We start from the raw sequence: 27,045 nt of genomic DNA on the forward strand, positions 1-27,045 counted from the left end.
CCTCCCGCGTTCATCACGTGCAGCCTGGGCGCTGCGGGGTCACGTGGTGCTGTCGGCTTCAGAGTCGACGAGCTGCCGGCGGAGGAAGCCGACAGAAGGTGGGACTGCCCGCGGGTCAGCCTCTACTCCGGCAGGTAGGATGGTTTCCTCAGCTATTCTCCTCCGTATCCTCATTAAACCCCTGTAGGTAAATAATTTATTTATTTATTTTTTTTAAATAGACGGGGATGTGTGTCACTTGCTGGTTAATGTCGCTCTTCTGTGCCGTGAACACACCGGCAGGGGAGTCGTTAAAAACCTTCCGGAGGAGACGTTGAAGTTAGCGGCTTGTTTTGTAACTCGTGTTTATCGCCTCTGACGTGTTGAAATATAAATATATGTTGTTGTATATAAGCCTCGCATTAACTGCTGGAGCCTAGTACAGGTTGTTGCTTCATAAAATTAAAGTTTCGCCCATAAATGTCTTGTCACTATGTCACGTTAAACCCCCCTCCATGGGTCCCTAAACGCCTCATAGGTTTAATAGCGAAACCGCTTTGCTGTACCTGAAGACTTCACATCGCTTACAGGTGCATTTGAACAGATTTGAATTCATTTTTTGGCCATATCACGAACTGTGTGAGGTGGATGGATTTGTTTTCATCATATTTTTGACAATCGATGATCGACAACTGTTTGCAGGATTTGTCATTTAATTGTGTTAAACCACATCCTGTCAAACAGATAAGGAAACCTATTGTGAGACAGACCGGTGTACTGTGTTGTATATCAATGTTTCTGAGATTTAAGCTATTGTAACTCTGTATTTCTTGCTCTTTTTTCCTTCTTAAAGTCTGCTATATAGCTGATTGACTTGTAAATCTGGAGAATTTGATGTCATAATATATTTGTTTCCTCAGAGATAACAACACCCACACATACTAGGTTTATTTAAAGAACCAAAATATTGTTCTATTAATGCTAAAAGGCTTGATTAATTGAATTGTGAATGAATTGTAATTTTTCAAGATAAAATGTCAAACACACCTGATTTGAGCTCCTCAAATAGGAATAATGTTGTGTTTTATAACAGTAACAGTAAATAACTGTGAAGTACACCATGCAGTTTGCAGAGTCATAAACATTATCGTATTGTATTTGTCAGAAATACAATCTGTGGCTGTTGAAGTAAAAACCTGCAGACTCAGTGACGTAACGGTGGTCCAAACAACAACTAGCTGATGCAGGATCACGTTGGACAGTTGGACGTAATGAGCAGGACAAACGTGCCGAGACAGGGAAAGCTAGATTTGTACTAAGCTTGTAAACAGGATTAACACCTCTTAAGGTCCCCTCAGTGTGTCGCGGATGAGACCTGGCTGTGCTGGAGTTGTGTCATCAAGTATTGGGGCATTTTGTAATGTAGGACAAACGGGACCTAGAAAATAAAGCTTTAGGAGGTTGGACAGCTTGACCGCAGTTGCACTGTGAGATGCATAGATTGTTTTCTTAATATGAGGCTGTGAAGCCTCTAAGTTACAGTCTTTTGGAATGAAGTAGAAGCAAAACTACATATCCATTTTGAAGTATACTTTCAGTTTTCAAATATCTTTCTTTCTTTCGCTTTGTCTTGACCTTGGAGACAATAGTTGACTGGTCTACATCAGCTGGAGTTTGCTTTAGCTGCCTTTTAAACTAGAGCTGAAACAATGAATCAGTTAGTCAGTTGTGGGACTATTGTGATAATTACATTATTGACTTATTGTACATATCTAATCGACTTATCAATATATGTATATAAGCTTGATCTTTTTGCTGACCTCAATATTGCCCATTGTTTTACATGCAGTTTTTGTTGACAAGGCTTGAAAGTCCATTTTATTTATTGTTTTGGTTGTGTGGTTTTATTTTGTTGTGTGTTTTATTATTGTTATTATTATTATATCATATCATATTATTAAATATTTTTATACTGTATTACATAGTGAGGGCATATTGAACGACATTGGGAATCCAGATTGGCAGCATAGCTTTTACTCTGAAGTTGGAGGTATGTCCCTTTTAAAAAAAAAAAAAAAAAAATGTGTACTTAAGTACAGAACTTAAGTAAATGTACCTTGTTAGTTTCCACCTCTGTTGTATACATGAACACTAGTCTTGATCAGGGAGAAAAACTAACTTTAGTTTCAGTTTATTTCAAGCCCACACACAGAGACAAACTGTGCAGAACATCGGACCACTACATCTTTATTCAAGTGCTCTGATCTATATGAAGTGCTGTGGGAGTCGAGGCTCTTGCTAAATTTGGTGTGGTGTGTAGTTCATGTAGACAGAGTGTAGTCAGCTCACTGGAGAGTTCTGGTTATGCAGCGTTGCCATCGGGCCCGATGACTCTCATCTAGACACTTCTGCTTTGTCCATTAAATGAGCAGCGCAGTTTCACTCTACAATGTGGTTCAGTTGGGGGGGGGCACAGTGCATTGTAGGAACACAGTGTGATACTATTATCAACTGGTGCTCAGCAGACTGGAATAATGTTTGTTACTTGGTTAGTTTAACTAGTTATCAGTCAGTTACAGCTAAGACTCAATCACTTAATAGCAATGTGGCTGTAGGGATGTCAGCGTTGGTCTCAGTCCACTACTTCGGTCCAGATTGAAATATCTGGACAGCTATTGAATGGATTGTCATTACGTTAAGACATTTGTGGACTCCAGCAGATGAAGCCAGAAGGATGAAGTGATCCCATATCTCTTTCTCTCGCACTACCAGCAAGCCAAACATTTCACTGACTGTATCTAGTAAAATATCCCAACCATGTTAGCAGCTCTGCTAACTGTTAACATGGCTGCAGCCTCTCAGAGTTTGGTAGATGCATTCATGATTTCCAGAGGATGAATCCTAATGACTGACTTTTTATGTCGCTCCACCAACTGTGGACATTTATTTGAATTCCTGACTGATTCCTGTTAGCTTCAGATGCACCTCAGCTGAGATTAATGTTAACGCACTATAGCATTCTCAAATATAATAGCATGTCAGAATGATGGGTTGTACCCTTAACATACTAAAATGCAGCTTTTGTGTGCCTTTGTCATTGTTTTTCAAGTTTGAGAGTAAATTATTTATGTGGCCTAGTCAAACAAATAATTGATAGATTAAAATTTCCCCTCAAGCTGTTTCTCAAAAGACTTTTTGAGCGCAGGTTGGCGGTGACAGGGGGCCGGTGCTCAGGGAGCTTATGTAAGCGTTTTATGGTTCAGGCTTGGGGTAATTTTCCTCCAGTCGTGTTAGACGGGTCTCAGAAGCTGTGGTGCATGGCACAGAGCAGGAGCAGGTTGGCTGAGCAGGCCTTCGCTCAGCTCAGTCCTGTTGGGGTGACATGGAGGAGCTCTTACAGAGGTTTCCTGGAGAGCAGCGGCAGGACCGGCAGCTGCACCAGAAGTCCCCCTGGACTCTGGTGAGTTGGAGTCCTGGTTAGACTTTAATTTGGATATGCAGAATAAATTAGTTTTCTTTATTGTGGCTGTCATTAATCTCTAATGACCTGTAATGATGGACTTTATTTGGATAGTCTTACTGACCTCGACTCTGGTAATCATGACTTCATCCAAACCACAGTTTTAACTGTTATCTTAACCCAGTTTTTTAACCCAGTCTTCTTCTAACCACCTTCTTATTAGAGATATTCGACAATAGATACAGTGATCGAGTGGATAATCAGAAGAATAAATCACAGTATATATAATTTTATTTTGTGACAGAATTATGCTTTTCACAATACTTAGGTTATTGACCAACAGATACAAGTCACTGACTTGATACCGCCTGTTTACATGTAACTTTTGTTATTAGAGCCCAAAAGTCCAATGAATTAATTATATTTTTCTTTGTAAAGCAAATAAGTTCAGTCGAATATTACCAAAAAGCAGTCAACTGGGCCACCAATGCATCCAACCAAAATACACGGAAGGCAATGAAACTTGACATAAACAGAATGACAAAATGTCTGTTTAAGTTAATGTGTAAACAAATCTAAATCATCTCGTGATTTTTATCATCATATTGCTCAATGTATTTTATATTGTCAGTAGAGTGTTAGTGCCACACTGTTCGTCACCTTTTTTATCAGCGATATACTGTATGTGTGTCAGGTCATGTTGTTGTTTTGTTCCTGGTATGCTGAATGTATCAATCACAGCGATATTATTGAAGTGATTCCCATCAGATAGTTATATTTAGACTGTGTTTCCTTTTGCCATCAGTTAAGTGTATTAAGAGGTCAGTTGGTGCAGAGGCTGCCAGTCTGAGAGCCTGAATGGTTTCAAAGTCCATCCAGCTTTTATTCAGCTCTGATTCAGTCAGTGTAAAACTTTGTCCTGAATACTGAAACAAGCAGTTGATTGTTTTTATCAGTGATCGCAGTAGCAGTATGTATAAAACGTTATTGCCGTTTTCTATATGACACAAGGGTGAAAAGATGTTGTTTAATCACGCTGCACCTTTGTACTTCCAACAGATAGGGGCTGCATATCAGCAGAATCACTGCTAATTGTTTTGTTTTTATACATCAAGCCTGTAGCTGCTGTTGGCTTGTTAGCTCAGTTAGCCGTGCAGTTAGCCAGACAACTGGGGGGGGTGTTGGTGTTTGCACTCACAGCACAGGAGCTTTGGACCTCTGGGAGAAAGAGGTTTTCACAGCTTGGGCTAGCTGTGTAGCATGCTAACACCAGTAGATATCTCATCAAAGCAGTATCAAGATGTCTGCCATACATCAAAATGGTTATTTCCTTACATTCACCTTATTACTGCCACAAATGCATTATAAGTTGTACAGAACGATGTATATATGACACTCAGAGATCCAAAAGACATACTTGTTTTCAACGATCACTAAGAAAGAAGTGACCTAAACTTAAAAGCGTTTTGAGTAGCTGGTGCTGTATTGAACAGAACTGGGTCAGTTTGAGAGTGTGTTCCTTGTGGGGACAGAAACACACTCTGTCCGCTCTGCTCAACATGGTTGCTGCCTTCGAGGGCCTGATTAAGTCTCCGTCAGCTCAGGACTCTTTTGAGGAAAATGGGACAGAGCCGCTGCGTTTAGGGACCAGCATGCATTTCCTTTGCATACTATTCTGAACAACAGGAGCCGTGCTATTGGGACACTGGCCTAGTAAAAGAAAGTAGATGCTGGTTTTCATTCTGCTGGTATTACAGGTGTTGAACTTGTTCAAAGTGCAGAATATTGTTCTCACATTTACGCTTATTAATGAAGAGAGTTTTTGCCGACAGGTGGACACCATGAACTACGTGGGGCAGCTGGCGGGCCAGGTGCTGGTGACAGTGAAGGAGTTATACAAAGGGATCAATCAGGCCACTCTGTCAGGCTGCATCGATGTGATCGTGGTCCGACAGCCTGATGGGACGTTCCAGTGCTCCCCTTTCCACGTCCGCTTCGGAAAACTGGGAGTTCTGCGCTCCAGGGAAAAAGTGGTGAGATTGCACATTACTAAAAGGAGAAAGATTATCACATTTTTGAAAAAGAATGTGAGAAATTGCTGACATTTTTCATACAAATTTAACATGTAAAACTGACCAGTGATGAGAGATGAAGCCAGATTATCTGTGCAACTAAAATGATTTGTATCTCAAAATCTAAAGCAAAAGTCAGTGGCAGCATATCAAGTTTCACTCCTCCTGCTTTCAAAGCTCTGGCGTTGATGCTTTAACAACATGCAGTAAAATGTGGGATGAGCAGGCAGATTGAAGCAGCTCATTTCAGTGTGTTGTGATGGAGTGACAGATTTCTCTGCTCTCCCTCTGAAGCTCTCTCAACACTTCCATCCGCTCTCTGCTTCTCAGCAGAGCAGATCGCCCTTCCTGTCTATTTTTAGACACTGTAGTTGTCAGCTGACTGCTAAGGTGGGCTACACAGACTAAAGCTCAATTTAGCTTCTTATTCCCAGCTCGGTAAGATTCATCCCTTAAAAAAAAAAAAAAAAAGTGTCTCATAGAAAAGCCTTTCTCTTTACAGACTTACACGAGAGCCTGGCAGTACAGGAAACAGTCTGTACTTTCACTTTCAGTCAAGATGTGAATCATCAAAATCAGGAAAAAACAGAATAAAACCAGGTTGTGACCTCTCAACCTCTCATTAGACATCAGCCTCTTGCAGACAATTTGGTTCACTGCTGATAACTCTTACATCCTGTGAGGTTACTTGTGTTGTTGACCTTTTGAACAACCTAATTCCACTCAAGCAGCACAGTTCTGAAAATACCCTGACTGTTTAATACAAGGATAGAAACTTCTGCTGTATTGCAAAAACTGCAAGCTTTCGAACAATCTGTTCTCTATTTTTCTCCGACTTAAGCCTAATTCTTCAGGTAAATCTGCGGCACAGTTTTCTTTTCATCAATGAGCTGCGTTGTAGAAAATGCAAATGCAGCTTTTTTTGGTGTAAACAAACCTCATTAATGCCCACTAAAACCGGCAGCCATCTGAGGAGAACGCAGTGAACTCTGCAGTAATTCTAACAGAAATGTGTTTGTTTGTTTGACTCTGCAGATTGACATAGAAATCAATGGGGAGCCTGTGGAGCTGCACATGAAGCTCGGAGACAATGGAGAGGCCTTTTTTGTCCAGGAGACAGAGAAGCACAATGTGAGCTTGATGTTGAAAATGCAGAATATTTTAGTGTTTATTTCGGCTGAATTTATTTACTAATAGCACTCAGTTACCAAATATAACAACATCCAACATTTCTTGGACGTGTCCTTCTTGGTCGTGCTGGCAGGAGTGCCGCTGTCGGTCTGTTAGTGTCTCAGAAATTATTGGATGGATTGAAATAAAAATGTGTGTAGTTGGTTAAAAGTCTGTTATGTGTCCTCGATGAAATAAGCAAACCAAACCAAATATGAATAAATATATATATGTATTTTTTTTGTTATCTCAACACAGGAGATAGTCCCAGCCCACCTGGTGACCTCGCCCATCCCCACAGAAGAGGCTTTGTTCAGGAGCAGAGAGCCCAGATGTGTGGGACCAGCGGCGGACAACAGTCAGCCTCTGAGTCAAGACGACCCGTCCTCTGGAAACCTGCAGACCTGCTCCAACACTGCCGGCAAGAAGAGGAAGAGACGCAGGAGGAAGCACAAAGCCGAGCCACGCAAGGAGGAGCAAACCACATCTGCAGGCGGGGAGGTGGAGCTGTGTGAGCTCAGTTCAGACGAGGAGCAGAACACGCAACATGGACGGTCAGTTAATATGTTCAGATTAAAAGCTGCGTTTTTATGCATTGATTGTTGTAAAAGTTGTTGATTTAATTGTTTGCTGTCTTCAGAACATCTTCATTCTCCTTGATGAAGGACAACATGGACCACAAGCAGCACTCCCCCCTCACCACCCTCGAATGGGACAGCTACCCTTTCTCCGATGGAGACTGGTCCCCTTGCACTACGTACGGCCGCCCCACTCTGTCCTCTCAAATATTTACACAAACGCAGAGAAACGATGAGACACAATTTCCATCCAATTCATCAAAACAGAGTAAAAGAGTAAAACAAATCACTCCCACAAGTTTTTACAGCTGACTCAGTGGAAACGTGTTTGTTTACAGCAGGGAGATGTCCGAGCCCATGTCGCCCAAGAGTGACTCCGAGCTGATGGTGAAGCCTGCAGAGAGCATGCTCAGGGCCGAGTCCCACATGCAGTGGACCTGGGGAGAGTTTCCAGAGTCCACCAGGGTGAGGCTGCTAGAATCTGATCTAAACTTCGGTCTTTGCAACAATGGAGATATGTGGGAATATTTTCCAAGCCTGTCTTGTTCTGTTCTTTCTTGTATCCAGGTCAACAAAAAGGACAAATCAGAGCCAAAGACGTTGACCATCACTCCCTCTGAGAACACACATTTCAGGGTTATCTTGAGCACAGAAGCCATGGAGGAAGAGTCGAGGGAAGGACAGAAAACCACAGATCCTGTTTGCAGTATTATTAAACCAGAACCTCGGACCATCAAAGTTGATCAGCACAGTCACAAACCACAGGCCCCGGAAGTGTCTTCAAACAATACAGACATTATCAAGCTTGAGCCAGAACTTTCAAATTTAATATCCAGGAGCTTTACCTCTGAACCACATCCCTCGAATTCTGAGCCGGTTGCAAAAATGGTGCACAAGGCTAGGTGGACGTCTTCGCCTCCCAGTCGCAGGGACAGCAGCTCCGCTACCAGTGGAGGAGGTAACGAGACTGGAGACTCTGCGGGAGTTAAAGGCAGCGACTCCCCCATCAAGAGGAGAAGTAACATGACTTTCTTTATAACTCTGAAAATGTGTTTTTATAGTTTCTGTATATTGTGTTCATCACTGAAGGAAATTACAGTATTTGTTATGCCTCTGCCCCAGTGATAGCCATAGCAAACGTCTAAGAGGATAAAATGACAAAATGAGGACATTTTCTATCCAAAATGTCCAAAACTTAACTGTGACATCATGATGTTCTGAAAAAGTTGTTCTGGCGACGATCGAGCGCCATAGCTGATGACAGTGAACTTTAAAACTTTTGGTTGTGGACAAAACAAGACATTTGAGGAACGCCAATATCTCATGTTAACATATTTATGACAAGTGTCAGAAGGTGGAACAGAACCACTTCCAGAGCTGCTATATAAGCATACAGTCACTGAATGAGTACACTGAATCTCACAAGGAAACATTTTAGACTACCGTCCCTTAAAGAAAATAGAAAAATAGATTCAAGTGACTTTCAAATAGACATAAAACTTGAATCTGCTTATTTGACATGAAAACTGTACAGAAACCTGTAATGATTTTTTTTTAGCTCCATCAGTCTGAGCTTGGGAAAGAAAACTCCAGATTCTTTGATAGTAAACTCAGCTCGACGTAAGTGATGTGAACAGGAAGGATGTGGTTCCTATTCGGGCCTGAGTTCAGTGTCTGCTTTCACATGCATCGGTTTAAAGGAAGTGAGAAGATTTCGGAGTAAACTCTTACAGTCATCTCCTCTGCTGCTTTCACAAAGGTGTGAGGAAGAGGAGCCAACATCAGGGCCCTGAAGATATTTACCTGGACGACCTGAATGCACTTGAACCAGACGTTGTTGCTCGGTACTTCCCAAAAAGGTACAAAGCCCAGCAGATGGAGTCATGTCACCTCATTTAAGATTATTTAACTATGTATGAGTACATGTTCAGGGGGTGACAAAACATTCATTGACAACTTTTGAATGGGGCCACAATATTGAGTTTTGATTCCCCCGGAAACATGTGCAAATGAAGTGAAAATGGCTGCAGCTGTTGTCACGACTCTGTGAAACTGGACTGTCTGTCTGTGTGTCTCCAGTGAGTCTGAGCAGGTTCCTAAACACTGGGTGGAGATGGGGAGGCGCTCTGGATCTCAGTCTCCTCAGTCTGTGGGCAGCGCAGCAGCAGACAGCGGCACTGAGTGTCTGTCCGACTCTGCTGGCGACCTCCCTGACGTCACCCTGTCGCTGTGTGGAGGTGTTGGAGAGAACTCAGAGATCTCTAAAGGTACTCAGAAATCTCTGTTAGCTACTGCAACACTGACAAAACAGATTTCCCCATAGGATTGTGACACATTTTTACCTCTATTTACAAATTTCTGTCTTTTTCATCCCAGATAAATTCATGGAGCACATCATCACCTACAATGAATTTGCAGAGAATCCAGCAATCATCGACAATCCCAATTTGGTGGTTAGAATTTCGAACAGGTGAGTCGTCTTACCTTCTAATCTAGTCAGTAAATGGGTGGACGCTCATCACACATCACATCTTAAAACAAAGCTTTTTTCCACCAGGTATTACAACTGGACGCTGGCAGCTCCGTTGATACTGTGCATGCAGGCTTTCCAGAAGAACTTACCGAAGGTATGCTCTCAGTCTAATGTGTCTCACAGCTTACTGTCTGATTTCACATCCTATCTGTTCACATCTGAATAATTTATGGAAATGACAGGCTACAGAGGAGGCCTGGGTGAAGGAGAAGATGCCTAAAAAGTCTGGACGCTGGTGGTTCTGGAGAAAGAGCAGCGTAAAGCAGGTAAGCCAAAGGTTTTTAGGGAAAGTCACAGCTTCATCTGTGTGTTTACAGTGGGAATCCTAAGCTGTTTGAGGAGCTTTGCATTGTAAATGCGTTTAAACAAATGAGGAACAGGTTGCTCAAATGCATCAGAAAGCATTAGGACCATGTTTTGCATTATTATGTAAAGAATTTTAAGCTTGTGAAAGAGACTTTTATCACAAATTTAACTCTTTATTGGTTTTAAACTCTGGTTGTTTGTCTCTTACAAGGTTGATAATGTCTCTTCCTCTCCTCAGTTATCATCAGAGACCAAGTTAGAGAGGCAGGAGTCTCTGACCAGAGACAGCCCTGCCCTTCACCCGGCCCCAGAAACACAGTGAGTCAGCAACAAAGCTCCGGCGTCCTCACAACTGTACAGTCACAGTGTTGGGTAAACATGTCCCACAGAGGCTGGATTAGCATGTTAGTCAGCGAGCAGTGCGGATGATTTATGACTCAGAGACTCATCATCAAAAAACGAGGAGGAAGATGCTGTAAACCACGCTGATTCCAGTTCTAGTTGGAAATTATTAAAGATGCATCCAGTTTTTGTATGAAGTAAGAAACAAAGACATGCTGCATATCTGAACAGTTACTGTACAGACAGATGAGGTCTGCTGCCCTCTGGTGGCTCTATATGATTCTGCAGTTGTGCCTTAATCACATTATCTACTATAAATCTGTATTTACGTCAGTGCCTTGTCTTATTATTGTACATATTTAAACACAACGCACTTCTCTGTCTTCATCACAGGCCAAGTTTGCTCTCGTCTACTCATCTAGACAATTGTTTTCCCCTCCAACAGGCAGAAAACAGCCGAGTGGTCCAGCGACGATGAGACTAAAGAGCTGAACACTGTGGCACCTGCTCTGACCCCTACTGAGCACGTGCAGACAGAAGGCCCGGCCCCGGCGCCGTGTCACTCCTACAAGAAGTCCCTCCGCCTGTCGTCTGACCAGATAGTAAGATCACTGACACTGCCAGTGAGACTAAATTTAGGCAAAGACAGAAGCTGTTTTTCTGATTATGTGTGCTGAAGCCCAGTGAAGAAGGTTGGCCTAAGATACTAGAGGAAAGCTTTTGTTCATTTTGATTAAATATTTGTGTACTAAGATTGCATCTCTTACTCCCTGTGGCTCTTAAAAGTAACCGTATATGTCTCTTTTATGCCAGTAGTAGTCGATGCTATCTAGACGAATTACATGAAGATGAGACACAAACACATTAACATACACAAGTGACAAAAAAAGTTATACGCACTTGTCGGTATCAACAATTATAGGTTCTTGTTGGATAGCTATACATGTAGACATGTATTCTCAACTATACTTAATTGTCAAACAATCAGAAAGTATTTATTTTCACATGGTCACGTTAGACCTTAAAACAAACTGACACATTGTACGACTGCACATGTGAAAACATCGATTAAATTTGCCGCAAAAGAGAAAGCAAAGCAAGTTTTGTGACGCCCCTTGACGTTGAGAAATGAAAACATCTGAGGATATGACGTTAGAAAGAAGTGGCGATTCTTTTAACCTGCTCTCATTTCCTCTCCTTCAGGCCAGCCTGAAGCTGAGAGAGGGGCCTAATGATGTCACCTTCAGCATAACCACCCAGTATCAGGGGACGTGTCGCTGCGAGGGCACCATCTACCTGTGGAACTGGGACGACAAGGTCATCATCTCTGACATCGACGGCACCATCACCAAGTATGAAAACCTCTCAAATATCCACCTGCTTATGATTATGTTGTCTTTATTCTCAGACAGCAACAAAAGTCAAATCTTTCAATCTCAGCCACAATATTTGAAATGAGAAGTCTGATAATGAATTTTTCCTCCCACAGGTCTGACGTGTTTGGTCAGATTCTGCCTCAGCTCGGGAAAGACTGGACTCACCAGGGAATCGCTAAACTTTACCACTCAGTGCACGAGTAAGACACAGACGACGTGTTTCCTACTGTCAGAGTACAAATGTCAGACAGTGAGGTGGAAGATTTTAATCTATGAATAAATATCTGCTTACTTCAGGAATGGTTACAAGTTCCTGTACTGTTCGGCCCGAGCCATCGGCATGGCCGACATGACCCGAGGATATCTGCACTGGGTGAACGACAGAGGGACTCTGCTGCCTCAGGGACCCCTCATGCTGTCTCCCAGCAGCCTCTTCTCTGCCTTCCACAGGTGAGAAATCATCTGTATAGTTGATCTCTGGCATCAATGTTACTGCTTTTGGGTCCTCATTTATAAAGAGACTAATGATTAGCTTTGATCTTAAGTAAGAGTGAAGCAGTAAACCATGTGTAAAAAGTCATTTATAGAGGTTACTGGCTGGGAATGACTGGGAAATTACCTGTTTCTTAGCAAAGAATAGACTTGACTGAAGTGATTTTCCTATCGATCATGTAGCTGCCTGACTTTGATCCTCAGCTGCAATCACTGTGATTTATTCCAATAAATCCTGATTTGTGCCTCATTATATGAGAGGAAACTGCAGCAGGTGCCATCAGTTTAAATTGATTTGAGATTCATTGATCACAGATGTGTAAGTCACAAATAATATTCTGAGAAGCCGCTCAAGCTACGTTTTTTTATACTCAGCGTCTTTTAATCATTGAATGTGAGCACAATGTTGGAAAAGATCTTAGGTCTGAATTGAAGCATGAATCTAAGAATATTTTTGATGGATGAGAGCCCTGCTCACCAGATCAGCGGCGACACGTCTATTATCAGATTCTGCTTTGATGTTTGTTTTTGCAGGAACTGAAATATATAAATAATGGCTGACTCATTTTCCTTTGGGTGACTTGTTTCAGTTCTGTACATTTTCATATGATTTGTGTGTAAAAATCTTAAATGGCACAATATTTTCCTCTATATTTGGAGTGGAAGTAGAAAGTGGCATATGAAGCAAATCCTCAAATAAAGTACCTTAAATTTGTACCTAACTGCAGTACTTCAGAAAATGTACTTAGCTACTCTTGGCCACTAAGTATTTGTCACATAATCCTGCACTGTCGAGCGACTAAAGACTGATTTTGTCTTTTCTCTTTGTATATTTACTGATTGGTGAATTTAGTAATTCACTGACTCTCTAAATAGTTATAAATGATACATTTTCTGTGACCTGTACTGTACATCATATACAAACTGCTAACTACAGACATGGTGTGTCAGGTAAATGCGACAGCTTGTTGAGAGGCCGAAGCCGGGCAGTAACAACCACATCTACATTTCAGAGTACTGTCCAGAGTGGAAACACAAGCCAGATCTGGCGTTTAGATGCAGTCACCTCGGGTAACGTAGTGTTTGAAGGGTACTATGCTGAAAGTACTGTGGTGGAAACACATCTTAATTTCATTAGAGTAGGAAAGCAGCTCCAGCAGCAGCAGAAGAAGGTCAGAGATTGAGTCTGTAATCTTTTCTTTCTCTTGTCAGAGAGATCATTGAGAAGAAGCCTGAGAAGTTCAAGATCGAATGTCTCACAGACATCAAGAACCTGTTTTTCCCCAACACAAATCCTTTCTACGCAGCGTTTGGAAACAGAGCAAGCGTAAGTGTTTAGTAAATCGTTTTTGTTTATGTATCACTTTAAGTTTACACAACAGATCATGTTTTTATGAAAATCTGGGATTTACTTACAACAGTTGTATAATGTTCAGTCACACTGTTGTTGAGCCTCCATTACACTGATATGATCCTCCCTGTCTTCTGTTTCAGGACGTGTTTGCCTACAAGCAAGTGGGAGTGCCTGTGTGCCGGATATTTACAGTGAATCCCAAAGGAGAGCTAATCCTCGAGCAGGCCAAAGGCAATAAAACATCGTGAGTACCGAACCATCACTGGAGTCATTGTTTTGGTCGCTCTGACAAACGTTTATTGTTTCCCGTCATGGCTGGTTTTTATTTGACAGATACAGCCGGCTGAGCGAGCTGGTGGAGCATGTTTTCCCGTTGCGGAGTTCACAACACAACGCCACCTTCAGCTGCCCCGAGTTCAGCTCCTTCTGTTACTGGAGACAGCCCATCGCTGAGGTGTGCTTTGAGGAGCTGCTTTAACTCGTATTAATGGTTCATTACTTGAAATCAGCAGAACTAACTGTATGCACTGACTTCATTCTGAGAAGTCTTTGTAAAATCTGTGTGAGCCACTGGAGTAGTTTGATATCGTCTTAGACACATTCCTCTTTAGTGGAAAAGTCTGTATTCCATGTCTTTCACAGTTCAGACTCATTCCCTTCATGCAGTTGCAGACTAGTTTTGGTGTTATTAAGAGGCGTGTTCGAAGGCTCTGTCAGCTTTTGGCACGAAGGAAAGCCAAACGTGTGACATATCAGTTGTTCTTCTTGCCGTCTGTTAAGAGAAGATTTTGCCTGAGCACTTATTCAGGGAGTGGATTCGCTATAACTGAGCTTAAACTGGCCACCGACAGCAGCTGTGTGCAGAATCACACACTAACAAACTGACACTAACATAATCATCAGTATGCAACTTTATTCCCACTGCAAAATAGTACTTGAGTAAAAGTATCCGATATGTGTCTGATCTGACATTCAGCATTTTTCCCGTCATCAGAATCAGTGTTTTTTTTTGTTTTTTTTAATCTGATTGCTGATAAATTAAATAAATATATTTAAATAAATGTATTTATACACATTGACTCCAATAATATTTGCCTCAAAAATGTAGTGGAGAGGAAAAGTGTGTGACACAATGGACACAGCTGCCATTTGACCTCAAAGAAAAGATGCAATGCATTTTGGGACGTTGTGTGTGTCCGGTAAGCTGACGTGCACAGATGTTGTTGCTAATCTTGTCCACATCTTCTTCTTGTGTCGTACGTTAGGATGCGATTCTGAACACAGCCTTCTCTCCCTGCCTTGAGAGCCATTGTGAAAATTACAAGTTAATATTTATAGCAGCTTTGTTTTCATCCTTTTAAGGCCTTATTCATACTTAAACGGTCTTATTTCAGCTGTAGAAATCTGACATCTTTATGTCTTTGCTCTGAAGCTTCAGGAATTTGCACTATTGCAGTATGCTTGAAAAAAGAAAACTGATTTGGCTTATAGTTGATTAAAAAAAGGACTTTTAGAGCTGCAGATGATGCTCATACTTGGTAATAAGTATTTTTCCAAAAGAAAAATGTAGTTGGACAAACAGTTGAAACTATTTTTGATGACTTTTGAATCATCATTGCTGATGTTTCCGCCAGACTTCTGTCATCGTGACAACTGCAGTATATTAACGTTAAGTCTGTTTTTGTTTTTATTCTGCTCAGTGACGACTGACAGAGAAATGTAATTCTTTCTATGAAAGTGATAAACTCTGTGTGAAGTAAACACACAACACTTCTGTAGTTCTGCTGCTTCAGGTTCTTCCTGTAGACTGTTGTTACATCGTGATGTAACAACGTTTGCACAAAGTACGTTCTGGATGATGTGTTTGATAAATACATTCAGCTGTTTGATCGGCTTTCTGTCTGTTAATGTGAGAGTTGAGCTCTGAAGACATGAATTATTTAAAGTCATTTTCTAGTGTGTTAAAGCTGTAGAAACCTACTGTACATAAACTGTGTGTTTACTGAATGTATTGTAGTGATGAACTGTTAAATCAAATGTTGGATGATGCTTTAATAATAATAATAAAAAACATTTCAGAGAACAGTCAAAGCTCATTTTCAGTATTATTGACAATTTTAGCACCAACAAGAGGAGTGTGAGTGTATGAAAACTGCTATGAACTGTAGGATGTGAGAAAAACAAACACTAACTGATTTCGGCTATCGGCCGATCCAATCAGATCAACTTGAAATCAGATTTTGGCACAAACGGTTCATTAACATAAGTACAAAAAGAAATACTGGGTGGTGTCCGTACAGGGTAGTATGTGCATTTAAATACTCGGATGCTCAGATAAACAATAAACAATTAAATGTCAGAGCAACATACTGTTTGTAAGATCTAGGTCAAAGACAAAACTCCACATGAGGAAATATGAAAACGTTGCAATAAAAACACACTATATATATTAGTACTTATAGTAGAATCTCACATAGAATTTGGAGACTGTATTGTGTATTCTCAATACTGAACACTGTGCTCCACTTCTAGAAAAGTGTCTTTTAAAAATGACATCCACTTCTGCCTTATATATGCTGTCGAGTGTCTTTAAAAGTGTCGGGGCTACCGTTTGGATGGGCTGGGGTAGAGCAGCACGGCGCTGAAAGACGACAGGACCTCAGAGGAGGCAGAGGCGGCGAGCTTCCCGGCCGTCTGGACGAGTCCGACTCGATCTCCTCTGCTCAGAGGCAGAACCAGACTCAGCGACGTCGAGCTGCTGCAGTTACACTGACCATGTGACGGCGGTGCTGCTGCTCCCGACAGGAAACCTGCGGAGTCCAACTTCTGGACGCTGCGATCGGACACGGAGAGGACCGCCTCGACCTTCTCGCCACGCTGGGCCGTGAGCACAGCCGTCAGCAGGTAGCGTCCGTCGGTGGGAGCTGTGAAGATACCTGAAGACACAGAGATCTCTTAATACACACAAGGACCACCACTTTAATCGAGAATAAATATCTCAATTCCCATCAATGATCCACAGACTAACTCTATCTGATCTTCTCAGTTAAATATCTTGTTCTATGGCTGGATCACTTGGCCAGGTTTCCAGTCAATCATGTTGCAAATTTTCCTACATTTTACAGCCTAAACAACTTCAGTCACCTGTGTGAGCGTCATAGTGTCCTCCATCATTGACCAGCACCTTGTTGAACCGAATGATTCCCATCTCTCCCAGGGACGGCGGCAGAGTCAGACCAGCTGAGAACGACATCTTCTCACCTGAACACAGGACTGAAAAAATCACGCACCAACAAAGATTAGGTTAACAGAGGCAGGAAACTGTACGATGAATAAACTCTTAACCTGAGGCCTGGTCGAGTTTGTGTGGTGATGGTCTGTGAGGCAGGTTCACATCTGTTGGCCAGAAGGACAGTTAGTTTGATCCTCCGTTGACAGACTCGGCTGGGATGCAGCAGAATGATTCTATAGGAGTATTTACCTGAGGTGAGGGGCGTGCTGGACTTTGGTGTGTCAGTAAACTTGGCGTTGGGGGACGCTGTGAGGTAAAACAAGAGGATGAGACACGAGAAACAATAGTGGGGAAGAGGAGAGTGCAGGTACGTGTCGGTCTCACCTGGAGCTCCAGCGAAACCCTGAACGGGCTTCATGCTGCCGTCCGTCCCCTTGGGCAGCTTGGACGCGATCATCCTGCCGGGGGGTCCCGCCTCTCCGGTCTCTAACACAGGCGGCTGCGGGAGGGGGGAATCAACCGGGCCCATCGGCACTGGAAGGGTCTTGGTTGAACCCTGAGGAAGTCCTGCGTCCTCCACAGGAACCTGAACACCTGCAGACGACAAGATAAGGCGGTGAGTGATGGGGCTGAGGCAGCAGGTCAGCGAGACACCAGATGTCCTGAGGTCAGATGTGTTAACAGAGCAGCTGGTTTACACCGTGACTCTGAAATCTCCTGGCGCCAGCTGAGTGTAGCACTGTGATTCTCAAACCGGGGTCAAGGCCGTTACAGGGGGTCGAACAAGGACCAGCAGGGGAGAAAGAGTGGAGGGCAAGTCAAGTGAAAAGAATCATGTTAATGAAGGAACAACGGGTTGATCTGATGATTTCAGGGAAGTAAAGATTCAGGTTTACGGGATTTATTCTGACCGTCTGACTCATTGAGCGACTATGTCAGTGTTACGAGAGGTACGATGAAGCAGTTTGACCTCACTGTCAGCATCACAGGAGAGATGTGTGTCCCGCTAATTTGAAGCAGCTTATGTTGTATTTTTGATTTGCACATTAAAAGGCAGAATATGTAACATTTCTGTATTTAAAAAGTCTAAACAGAACTAGACCGTCTTTTCATATTTTGTCAAGTTGTGGACTTATGAACAACTAAGACGACTCTGACTGTATTCAAGGTGTTGTGTGCGTTTCATTTGGTCGCCCGAGGCTCCAGCTCCTGGGTAAACATCCGATGATTCATCAGAGAACAAGGAAGGAAGCTGGCAAATGTGACATTCACTTCATCTGTGAACTGAGTCGCATCAGTTCTCATCCTCATGGTGGTTTTTCAGACAACAACTCCCATGATTCCACACTGCCTGACGTCATGCTCAGGGTGGGAAGCGCAGATGTGGCACTGAGTAAATATAAATGTCAGAACTGTGACACATTTATATATTTCCTTCTCAACTGATCAGCAACTAAAAAGACGACGATAAGTGAACATCCAGAAGGCTGTATTTAAAGGTATAACAACATATTTGGTAACAGATATGTTGTTCTACCTTGACATATAGATTGATGTCCCTCTGGATTTTCACTATTCCATTGTATTCTCAACTGCTGATCAATCTGGAAGTGGTGAAAAGATAAGAATCTGGAACTTAAAAGTGAGACATCAGCAGTGACGGTAAGTAATTCGATTACATCCCACAGAGTCTCAACCCAACATTTCAGCACGCTTCACTTTTGAAATGGCTGACAACAAAAACAAACCTCGGATGAATAACATCCAGTCTGCATCCTGTGTTGTATTTCCACTTCTTCACTTTGATTTCCACCAACAGAAACACAATGTCGTGTTTGTGTTTATATTGTGCTACTGCTGACTCTCATCAGCAGCTAACGTGCGATCACCTGAACCCGTCATTAAGCACATAAACAGAGACAATGACGCATCTGCCATCACAAGGACGATCGGCTCTGACTCCATGTACAGCTGCTGCATTCCTGAGAACCGCCGCTGACTTTATCAACAGATCAGTCCCCCTGGCCGAGGGGCGCGTAGTCGCTGTTACCCTCTGCTGTCCTGAAAAGGAGCACCAGCACATAAAAGGCATACCAGCAGCATACCGAGGCACGGCCACATGCTCAATCACCAGACAGCTTGTCACCTCACCCTGGGGAAAAAGGGTAATTTACTATAGAGGGCCGGAGAGAGAAAAAGTCTGCCTGTTAAAAGTCAACATGTGGAGGGGAGACGGTGTGTGACCGTTAAACAGCACAGGGGGTGAAACAAAAAAGTCTGCGTATGTGCACATGTGCTCGACTGGTCGCTGCTCATATAAAGTCAGGTATGTGCTCCGGTGGGTCGACTTTGATTTGGGAGGCAAACGCAGGATGTGTGCACGTGTACGCCAGAGTGTTTGTCGCGATGAACGAGGTGAGCCGCCGACAAATGGATCCGCTGTCGACCACCAGATTTGCAGCATGGGAAAACCCTCGCTTTTTGTTGTTAGTCACAGGATGCAACAGCTCCGCTTGGGTCACAAGAAAAGGCCACTTCCAGCATTACGTACCACATCATAACGACTGCATCTCAGTGTGGTGCACGTTGACTTAATGAGTCACCATCAGCCCAAAACACTCGGGCCTCTGAATGCATCTGGGAGTCAACACGGCCAGCCTCTTGCCTCAGATAATCTAGCACCTACTCTGTCAGGAGCCGCCGGACGCTGCAGGCTTCATTGTTCTCGAGGGCGTTCTGTCGGGTTCCGTCTTGTTTTCGGTTCACGAGGGTTATCACCGAGTTCGACCACTGAGCAGACCGCGTCACCTTACAAATTGCCTTATCTCTCGCAGAAGCAGGAAAGTATGTTTCTTATCTCGGAGCATCCTCATCACAGAGCTCTTTAAAGCTGTTTTAAGTTGGAGAAGGCCACTTTGTCAAACACAAGGAGGAGGATGTGCTTTAAAACACGTAGAGAGGGATTAGGAAACACATACAAGTTATATATACACACCGAGGAGAGCATTTTGGCCTTTGGGATGTTGTATCTCAATTGGAATATTCCTGGTTAAAATAATCTTTCTGTCCTTCTAATCCTTGTCTTCCTCATTTTCTCAAGTTTGAGCAGCTGTAACGTTGGAAAAATGTGTCCCGCTGTTGATTGAAGAAATTGGTTTTTAAAGCAAATTCTTGGCGGTTTAGGTATTTCTTTCACTTTTGTGTCAACAAGCTGTAACCCGTCAAAGCGAGAACGTCATGATCAGTGTGCGGCGAAAGCAACAAAAAATCACTCAAAGACTGACAAATTGCATCTTTCTCCGTCTCTTCCCTGACCCTCTTATTTAAGGTTCACAACCGGCGTGACATCATGGTAAACACGCTGACAAATGGCCCCGCAGGACTGAGTGCAGCTCTGTTTATTTCAACAGGAGAGGAGCTCAGCCGTGAACATTTAAAAAAAAAAAAAAAAAAGTGAGAAAAAACTGCAGATGGGACTGAACAGGGTGTGAGGAAACAAAGATACGAACGTCGATCCAGTAGCACCTAATCTAAACGCACCGAGGAGCTGGGCTCTGAAATAAAGACGCCCTCGAGCGGGTCACTGATAAGCTTTGTGCAGAAATCTCTCCGTGATGAACTGCTTTTTCCAGTCTCTTCAGATAAGCGTGCAGGGAGAGAATAAGACGAGGCAGCTGCCAGGGCAAAGACAAACAGAGAGCCACAGAGCGACTTGTCATTACGGTCCCTGGTAACATCACTGAGCGCGAGTGGAAATCATGAATAATCACGCTCCCTCTCGCAAAGCCTCCGAGTGACAGCATGATGAATTAACCTCCACGTTATGACAACAGTCGGGGGTGGAGTGGCAACATTTCCCAGCCATCTCTGATTCAGACTTTGGCAAAAAAAAAAAAAAAAAAAAGAGAGAAAACTGGCATCTCAGAACTACCGATGAATCAGAAAACAAACCTCTGGTCCTGACTTGGACTGGAACCAGGACTATTTTATTCCAGCTCACCTCCCATGAGATTCAGGACTGGATCATGTGCTGCCGAATCACCTGCCCCATAAACCCGCGACTGAAAAACTAGCCGGTCCCAGAGGAAGAGACTCGGCTCGTAAACGTTATGGGCGTACTTCTAGTTCTGACTGTGGGAGCCGGACAAGTCCAGCTCGGTCTCATAGGCACCATTAAGGAGCAGACTCATACAAGAGGCATGCAACATATGCACCGATATGAAAATCTATGCTCCCAAATATGCTTACAGCAACACAAAATTATCCAGCCCTGAGGCTGAACAAACAGCAAAAAATCCACGCAATATTAAAGTACAGTAGGTGAACACAATCCCCTTGATGTTCTCGTGTTTTACACCGCGAGAAACAGAAACACGTGTGGAGTTCATGGACAAACACACTCTTGGAAGCAAACTTGGATGCACAAAAAAGCTGCGTGAGCAATATTTCTTGATGCCAAGGCATTGCTCAACACAAGTGGGGTCTATTAAGTGAAGCATGTGTCTTCAATCAGCCCTGCCTGCTTTAACTGGGAACATGGTTAAATGAAACTTCCTCTCTCTCTCACACACACACACTCACACTCACACTGCAATATTGCGCCCTGTCCAACAACACAGCCAACCTGTGATACACTAACAGACTCCGGTCCAAGCAGTGATCTAAAAAGTTGGGAAATGTTTCAGCGATTTGATCACTATCTCAGCTTCAACTGTTGAAATTTCTCTGGGTAATGTGTCAGATTTAGTCTGACGGGAGCCTGGAAACGATTGGTAGAGAAAACCTGAGGTCTGAGGTGACATATAAAGTATGGCTTGCAGGACGCATTGTCTCATCACTTTGGGGTCACCAATTGGAGGGTCGGTGGTCAGATTCCTGCCCCCTGTATCTCAAAGTAAGATGCTGAACCCCAGATGGCTTCTGAAAAAAGAGCAGAAAGAGGGGGCCTTTCCCTTTCTTTTTCCGTTTCTCTTTTCACAGCTTATCTGACAATCAGAATGGTTGATCTCACCATGAGCTGCCGCCGATTCTACGTGCTCAGTTGGCCGAAAAGCCTCCGACAAGGGTCGTCTGGGGCCAACAGTGCCGGACACACAGCAAATACCCAGAGCCACAGATGCTCACTGAGGGCCCCGACAGCCAACCTGGTGTCTCAGGACCCTTATTGTGATGTGGCCTAAGTGTTTTGGGATACGTGATTTTGTTGCCCTGTCCCAGCATTTATGAAGTGCTCTTAAGGAGATTTCAGAATATCAAAATATATATTGTGATCTAGCCTTGAACTATCATATTACTGCCAAGTCCTACCTACAGCTTACCCGTCTTCCCAGGATTGTTGTTCACCTGCACCTGCAGGTCTCCATTAGAGATGAGGTTCTGGAGGTTCTGACAGGTTCCCCTCAGCTCTCCAATGTTTCTTGCATGAGCTCCAACTGTGCCGTTCAGATGGTTGACACAGGTCCACAGTGCGGTAACGTGTTTGTTCAGACCCTCTTTGATCCTCTGAAGGCTGCTGGCGACCGGGTCCAGCTTGCGGCATAAACTCTCCATGCTGACGATGCGGCTGTCTATGTTGCTGATCTCCTTCCCGACATCTTCCGTTCGCTCCCTGCAGTGGTCGGCCTCGGCTTTTACCTCCCCGCGCAGCTCTTCGAGTCGGTCTCTCAGCTCCTGATGCTGAGTCCTGTGGAGCTCCAGAAGGTCTTTGGCCTCTTGCTCAGCTCCTGTTTTAACTTGACCCGAGGAAGCGTTGGGACTCTCAGACTGCTGGCGGACAATATTTGAAAGCGAGTTCATGCGGTCTTTCAGATTGCTCAACTCACTATTTATATTCTCAATGCCTGTGCTGTCGTTGAGGAATTGCCCCTGGGTTTCTAGATGAGTCTCCATGGCATCTACAGCTGTTCTGCAGCTCTGGAAGTCCTGTTGAAGGTTTTCTAGAACAGTTGCATTAGCCTTCGAGCAGAGTCGATCCAAGACATCAAATCGAACCTCTAGAGCTCGAACGGAGTCCTTCAAAGAGTTAAAGTCTCTCTGAGTGCCCGGCCGACCACCAGACGGAGAGTTGGTGCTTGTATCTACAAACTGGGTGTTCAGTCTGTCTTCCATGGAGGCCAGCTTGTCCTCCAGAGTCTCCCTCAGGTCTTTGATGGCCTCTGCTTGCTCAATCTTCAGCTTCTCCACTACAGAAGTCTTCTCAGACGAGTTCCAATGGATCTCAGGGTTCTCCACACAGGCAAGAACAGAGTCACATATCTGTTCCTTCCCTGGATCAACAAGCTTGTTCTTAAGGTCCTGGATCTCGTTGCGAAGGTCCGTTTCCTTTGATTCCATGAGCTCGACCAAGCTGAGGTAGTTGGCTTCCTGTACCTCACAATTTTCCTGAACTGACATGATTTTATAATCGCATGAGTTCTTCAGGTCTCCCAGTTTGATGTCCATGCCCTCCATTAACTCCTCTCTCAAGGCGCTGATCTTCTCGTCCAGGTAACTTCGCAGGTCATAGGCTGGAGGGGGAGGGGGAGGAGGGGGTGTGGACAGATGGTTCTGGGTGGCCTCTATTAGCAGATGGATTTGTCCATCGTGACGTTCCACGCGACCCAGCAGGTCATTCAGAGTGTTGCCCTTGGACTCTAAATCATCTGAGACCTGGCTGATCTTGTTCATGACCTCATCAATCGGCATCGCCGGGAGCTCAAACGAGAAGTCCTGCACCTGAACGGTTTCGGCCTCCGCGCCCCTCGCACTGACGGGCTGTCCGACGTTGTTCAGCAGAGTAACCAGCATTTTACTGGCATCCTCCTGGAACTCCAGTCTCAGGTTAGAGGACATGTCTGTCATTCTCGCCTGCATGTCGAGGACCATCGTGGACAGTCGCTGCACCTCCTCCTCCAGGTGTTGGGAATTTTGATATCCGTCACGACCATGTGGTGACCTGTGACCTGTCGCACCTCCGAAATGCCGCTCCCCGTCCCATGGATGGTTCCTCTGGCCTGCTGTCTGCTCTTCAGGAGCTAAGAACAGAGGGAGGGTTGGAACACAGAAATACGAAGTTTTTTACTCGTACTTGTTTAATTTTTGTTTCACATATTTTTGTGCTACATTTCTTTGGCTTTTCACCTTGTTGGACTGGAATGTGTCCAGAGGCAGCAGGAACGCGAGGCAAACGTTCCACTTGGATTTGCTTCATGTCTTTCACCTCCATGCAATCGTAGCCCTGGTACCCCGGGCAGCACCTCCACGCCAGCTCCGTCACAGTCTTGTAAGCAATCTTATACATCGGCCTGAAGTGTGTCTGATATCTGTGAGCATTAAACACAAAAACATGACTTAATGTAAGATGCTGTGCAACTCTTCCTCTCTGCACAATAGAGTCTGTTTGTTGACTGACACATTCACAATTAATTAATCACACAGTTGGCAGGAAGCGGTTTTCAGATCACTTCTACTCCTATGAGGACACTGTTGGCCCACACGGCCCGTCCACTCGATGATTAATTGCATTTCTCGTGTTTTTGGTGCTCAATGAACACTGAAGCAAAACAAACACAAAGTCAGCCCATGTTTACCATTCATCCTGGATAATCTTTTTTTTTTTGCTTTTTGAGTCATGTTTTTAAGATGCTTTAAGAACAAAAAAAAAAGCATATCAAGAGCATATCTAACTGGCAATTAACAACTTTTATAGCTTCTACTTATCAGACTTAAGTGAATACTGATTGCACGGTGTAATCGGAAATTGTCTTTCTCCACACATAAATTGGTTTCCTATATGCCTCACTTTCCCTCTGCTAATCAGTCGGTATTTTTCCCGGGAAGATGAAGGCAGAGTTACGGCACGAAGGAAGCTCATCTGCCATTGCACAACCAAAACAGGAAGAGTCATTGTTTTCCTTCTACTACTGCACCCTGAGGATGGACGGGCATTCACTCAACGGGCAGCGCCGGTGTTGTGTCAAAATCTGTTCCCTCTGTGATATGAGCTTCTTTTTACCAGCAGGACTTCAGACCGCTCAAGTCTTGTTTTCGTTCTACTAAACCAGTAAGTTACAAAACCGGCCTACTTGTTAACACAAGCAGGTGTTTTACTGCCTTTTCATAGCCCTGAGATCAGGGTTTCAAGGTCAAATTGGGATTCTTACAGTTTTTTGCTTTGGACAGTAGCTGCTAGCTTTAGTGTAATGGAAACACTACAGGGAAACGCTAGGAGAGGGGAAGAGTTTCCACTTTAAGGTCCTTTATAACCGTTGGTTAATGGGTGACGAGACCCTTGTAAGTCCCTATAAGACTATGTACATCATGAAGATGTATTTGTTAGATCAGGAGATGTTTCTAAGCACTTATAAGAAACTTGTTGACAGTTCATACAAGGCTTAATAACGTTTAATGTGTGTGTGTGTGTGTGTGTTTGTTTGTGTGTGTGTGTGAGTGTATATATACACATATATATGTGTGTGTTTCTTAAATCTCATATCCAACAAAATTTTATAATCCAAAAATAATTGTGTTTATAGTCCTTTTATCAACACTTCTGTAGTCTTGCTAATCTTAATATGCATTTTACGGTGCTGATACAGTCTTACTGTTACCTAATGACTAACTTGTGGAACAACACTCATCCAGCCAGACCGTTGCTAGGTTGACCCTTAGCACACAGTATATACATACATGTAAATGTATGTGTTATTTTCACTTAGGTGTGACTTTTGGGTACTTTTTTTTTTTTTACACCACTTCAAAGGACAAATCAATGCAACTTCATTGTGAAATAATGATGCAGATTCTTTAAAAGACAATGTGTTAAGAGGTTTTCACCCTGAAAACTTTGTTGGGTTGTTGCCTTAAAGATGCACTCTGTATTTTTGGGGCAGAAAATTAAACCAGAAGAGAAAGATCTTCTATGACTATTTTTTTTTTCAATGCCTAAACAAACTAAATAAACAAACTCTTTCCGTTTTCATGACTGAATAAACAAATCGACCTTAAAGAACAACACAATCATATTAGTCTACTTTGTTTACATGTGGCGGACCCTGCCAGCTTTCTAGCTTCAGACAGTGGTCTGGATTTTATTGTCCTCTGAGAGCAGCTTGTTTATTCAGTTATGGAAAAGACGAATACTTCTGACCTCTTTAACATTGTAAACATTAGTCTGAATATTCTCCAAAACTGCATAACGCCCCTTTAAATATATATACATATAAACAAGTAAGAAGAAACAGTTTAATCTCATGTTGTTAAAAATACTAACAGAGGTAAAAAACCACCGCCCCGCACTTCAGGGAACTTACATCACTTGTGGCGCACAGTTTGGCAGCTCCGGGGGACACGGCAACACCTCCGGCTGCATGAAGCTCTCCGTGCCTCCCACCACGGCACAGCTCACGTTCTTGTGCACAACGTAGGCGCACCAGTTCCTGCACAAAATCAAAAATGACCTCCCCTGAAAGTGACCGCAATCTCAAGTTTACGCACAGAAGAGGGGCAAATCAAACCAAGGAGTTTTTCTTTTTTTAAATTAACATGCACACACGATATAAACTCTGGACATCCACTACTCACTTGTTCCTCTGGCGTGTGTCGGAGCCAGAGTACGCGCTGCCCTGGAACATGTTATACTGGAAAGGTGTTCCACCGATGAGCGCAAGAGTTGCTAAAAAGTGAAGAAGTCCACAGAGCGTCATGGTGAAACTGTTTCACTCCTGCAGGATCCAGTCAGGCAGTGTTGAAGGTCTGTGGTCCAGTGATCAGTGAAGGCACCGCAGCCCTGAACAAGCTCCTTCCCACACTAGAAGAGTGGATGTGACGTTTCGGGAGCCACTCCAACCCTGACAGATGACTTTTTTCCGTTCCTCAGATCGTACACACACCAAAGCTCACATCCAGCAACACAATGTCAGAGGACTACATAATTTCCGGAGGTCTAAATTTGGATAATGATTGTCTTTGTCTGGAAAAGACACTGTTATTATCCCGTGCGTAAAATGCGCGCGCCTGTCAGTGTCTGTCTGGATTACTAGAACTAAGATTTATTTTTTAAAGGAGGAGCCTTAGCAGCAATGAACAGCGAGTCATCATCTCCGCACCCCCATGCTGATCAAAAGTCAGGTGAAATTTCTTAGTCAAAAAACTTCTGGACGACTGAACAACTG

The 27,045-nt window shown here is 43.5% G+C and overlaps 2 protein-coding genes across 4 annotated transcripts; one reads left to right on the plus strand and one right to left on the minus strand.

Moving 5' to 3' along the window:
- Positions 1-15,747, plus strand: LOC119008499 (phosphatidate phosphatase LPIN2-like). 2 transcript variants are annotated; one of them, XM_037078867.1, is made up of 20 exons: positions 1-134; positions 5,272-5,472; positions 6,547-6,642; positions 6,940-7,235; positions 7,322-7,438; positions 7,598-7,724; positions 7,827-8,277; positions 9,019-9,118; positions 9,339-9,526; positions 9,636-9,729; positions 9,817-9,886; positions 9,975-10,058; positions 10,337-10,416; positions 10,886-11,042; positions 11,644-11,792; positions 11,930-12,016; positions 12,114-12,266; positions 13,521-13,635; positions 13,803-13,906; positions 13,996-14,140. In XM_037078867.1, exons 2-20 carry the CDS (start codon positions 5,281-5,283, stop codon positions 14,138-14,140), a joined length of 2,805 nt encoding a protein of 934 aa, XP_036934762.1. In that variant the 5' UTR covers positions 1-134; positions 5,272-5,280. The 2 variants fall into 2 exon arrangements, with proteins under 2 accessions (XP_036934762.1, XP_036934761.1); XM_037078866.1 differs by lacking the exon at positions 1-134 and adding an exon at positions 3,366-3,439 and having other exon boundaries at positions 13,996-15,747.
- On the minus strand, positions 15,147-26,948 carry emilin2b (elastin microfibril interfacer 2b). 2 transcript variants are annotated; one of them, XM_037078868.1, is made up of 9 exons: positions 26,456-26,947; positions 26,185-26,310; positions 24,014-24,195; positions 22,213-23,907; positions 17,279-17,488; positions 17,144-17,200; positions 17,008-17,058; positions 16,807-16,923; positions 15,147-16,598 (listed from the first exon to the last, which is right to left on the minus strand). In XM_037078868.1, exons 1-9 carry the CDS (start codon positions 26,575-26,577, stop codon positions 16,267-16,269), a joined length of 2,892 nt encoding a protein of 963 aa, XP_036934763.1. In that variant the 5' UTR covers positions 26,578-26,947; the 3' UTR covers positions 15,147-16,266. The 2 variants fall into 2 exon arrangements, with proteins under 2 accessions (XP_036934763.1, XP_036934764.1); XM_037078869.1 differs by lacking the exon at positions 17,008-17,058 and having other exon boundaries at positions 16,807-16,935; positions 26,456-26,948.
- Between the last annotated feature and the right edge of the window lie 97 nt (positions 26,949-27,045).

This window comes from Acanthopagrus latus, chromosome 19 (assembly GCF_904848185.1).
Source record: "Acanthopagrus latus isolate v.2019 chromosome 19, fAcaLat1.1, whole genome shotgun sequence".
In the NCBI taxonomy this organism is placed as follows: domain Eukaryota; kingdom Metazoa; phylum Chordata; class Actinopteri; order Spariformes; family Sparidae; genus Acanthopagrus; species Acanthopagrus latus.

Coding starts and splice junctions, on each gene's coding strand:
- emilin2b (XM_037078868.1), bottom strand. CDS start 26,577: ATGACGCTCTGTGGACTTCTTCACTTTTTAGCAACTCTTGCGCTCATC. Junction 24,196..26,184: donor AACTGTGCGCCACAAGTGAT/GTAAGTTCCCTG, acceptor TAATGCTCACAG/ATATCAGACACACTTCAGGC. Junction 16,599..16,806: donor ACACTATGACGCTCACACAG/GTGACTGAAGTT, acceptor CTGTGTCTTCAG/GTATCTTCACAGCTCCCACC.
- LOC119008499 (XM_037078867.1), top strand. CDS start 5,281: ATGAACTACGTGGGGCAGCTGGCGGGCCAGGTGCTGGTGACAGTGAAG. Junction 7,236..7,321: donor CAGAACACGCAACATGGACG/GTCAGTTAATAT, acceptor TGCTGTCTTCAG/AACATCTTCATTCTCCTTGA. Junction 9,730..9,816: donor GTGGTTAGAATTTCGAACAG/GTGAGTCGTCTT, acceptor TTTTTCCACCAG/GTATTACAACTGGACGCTGG.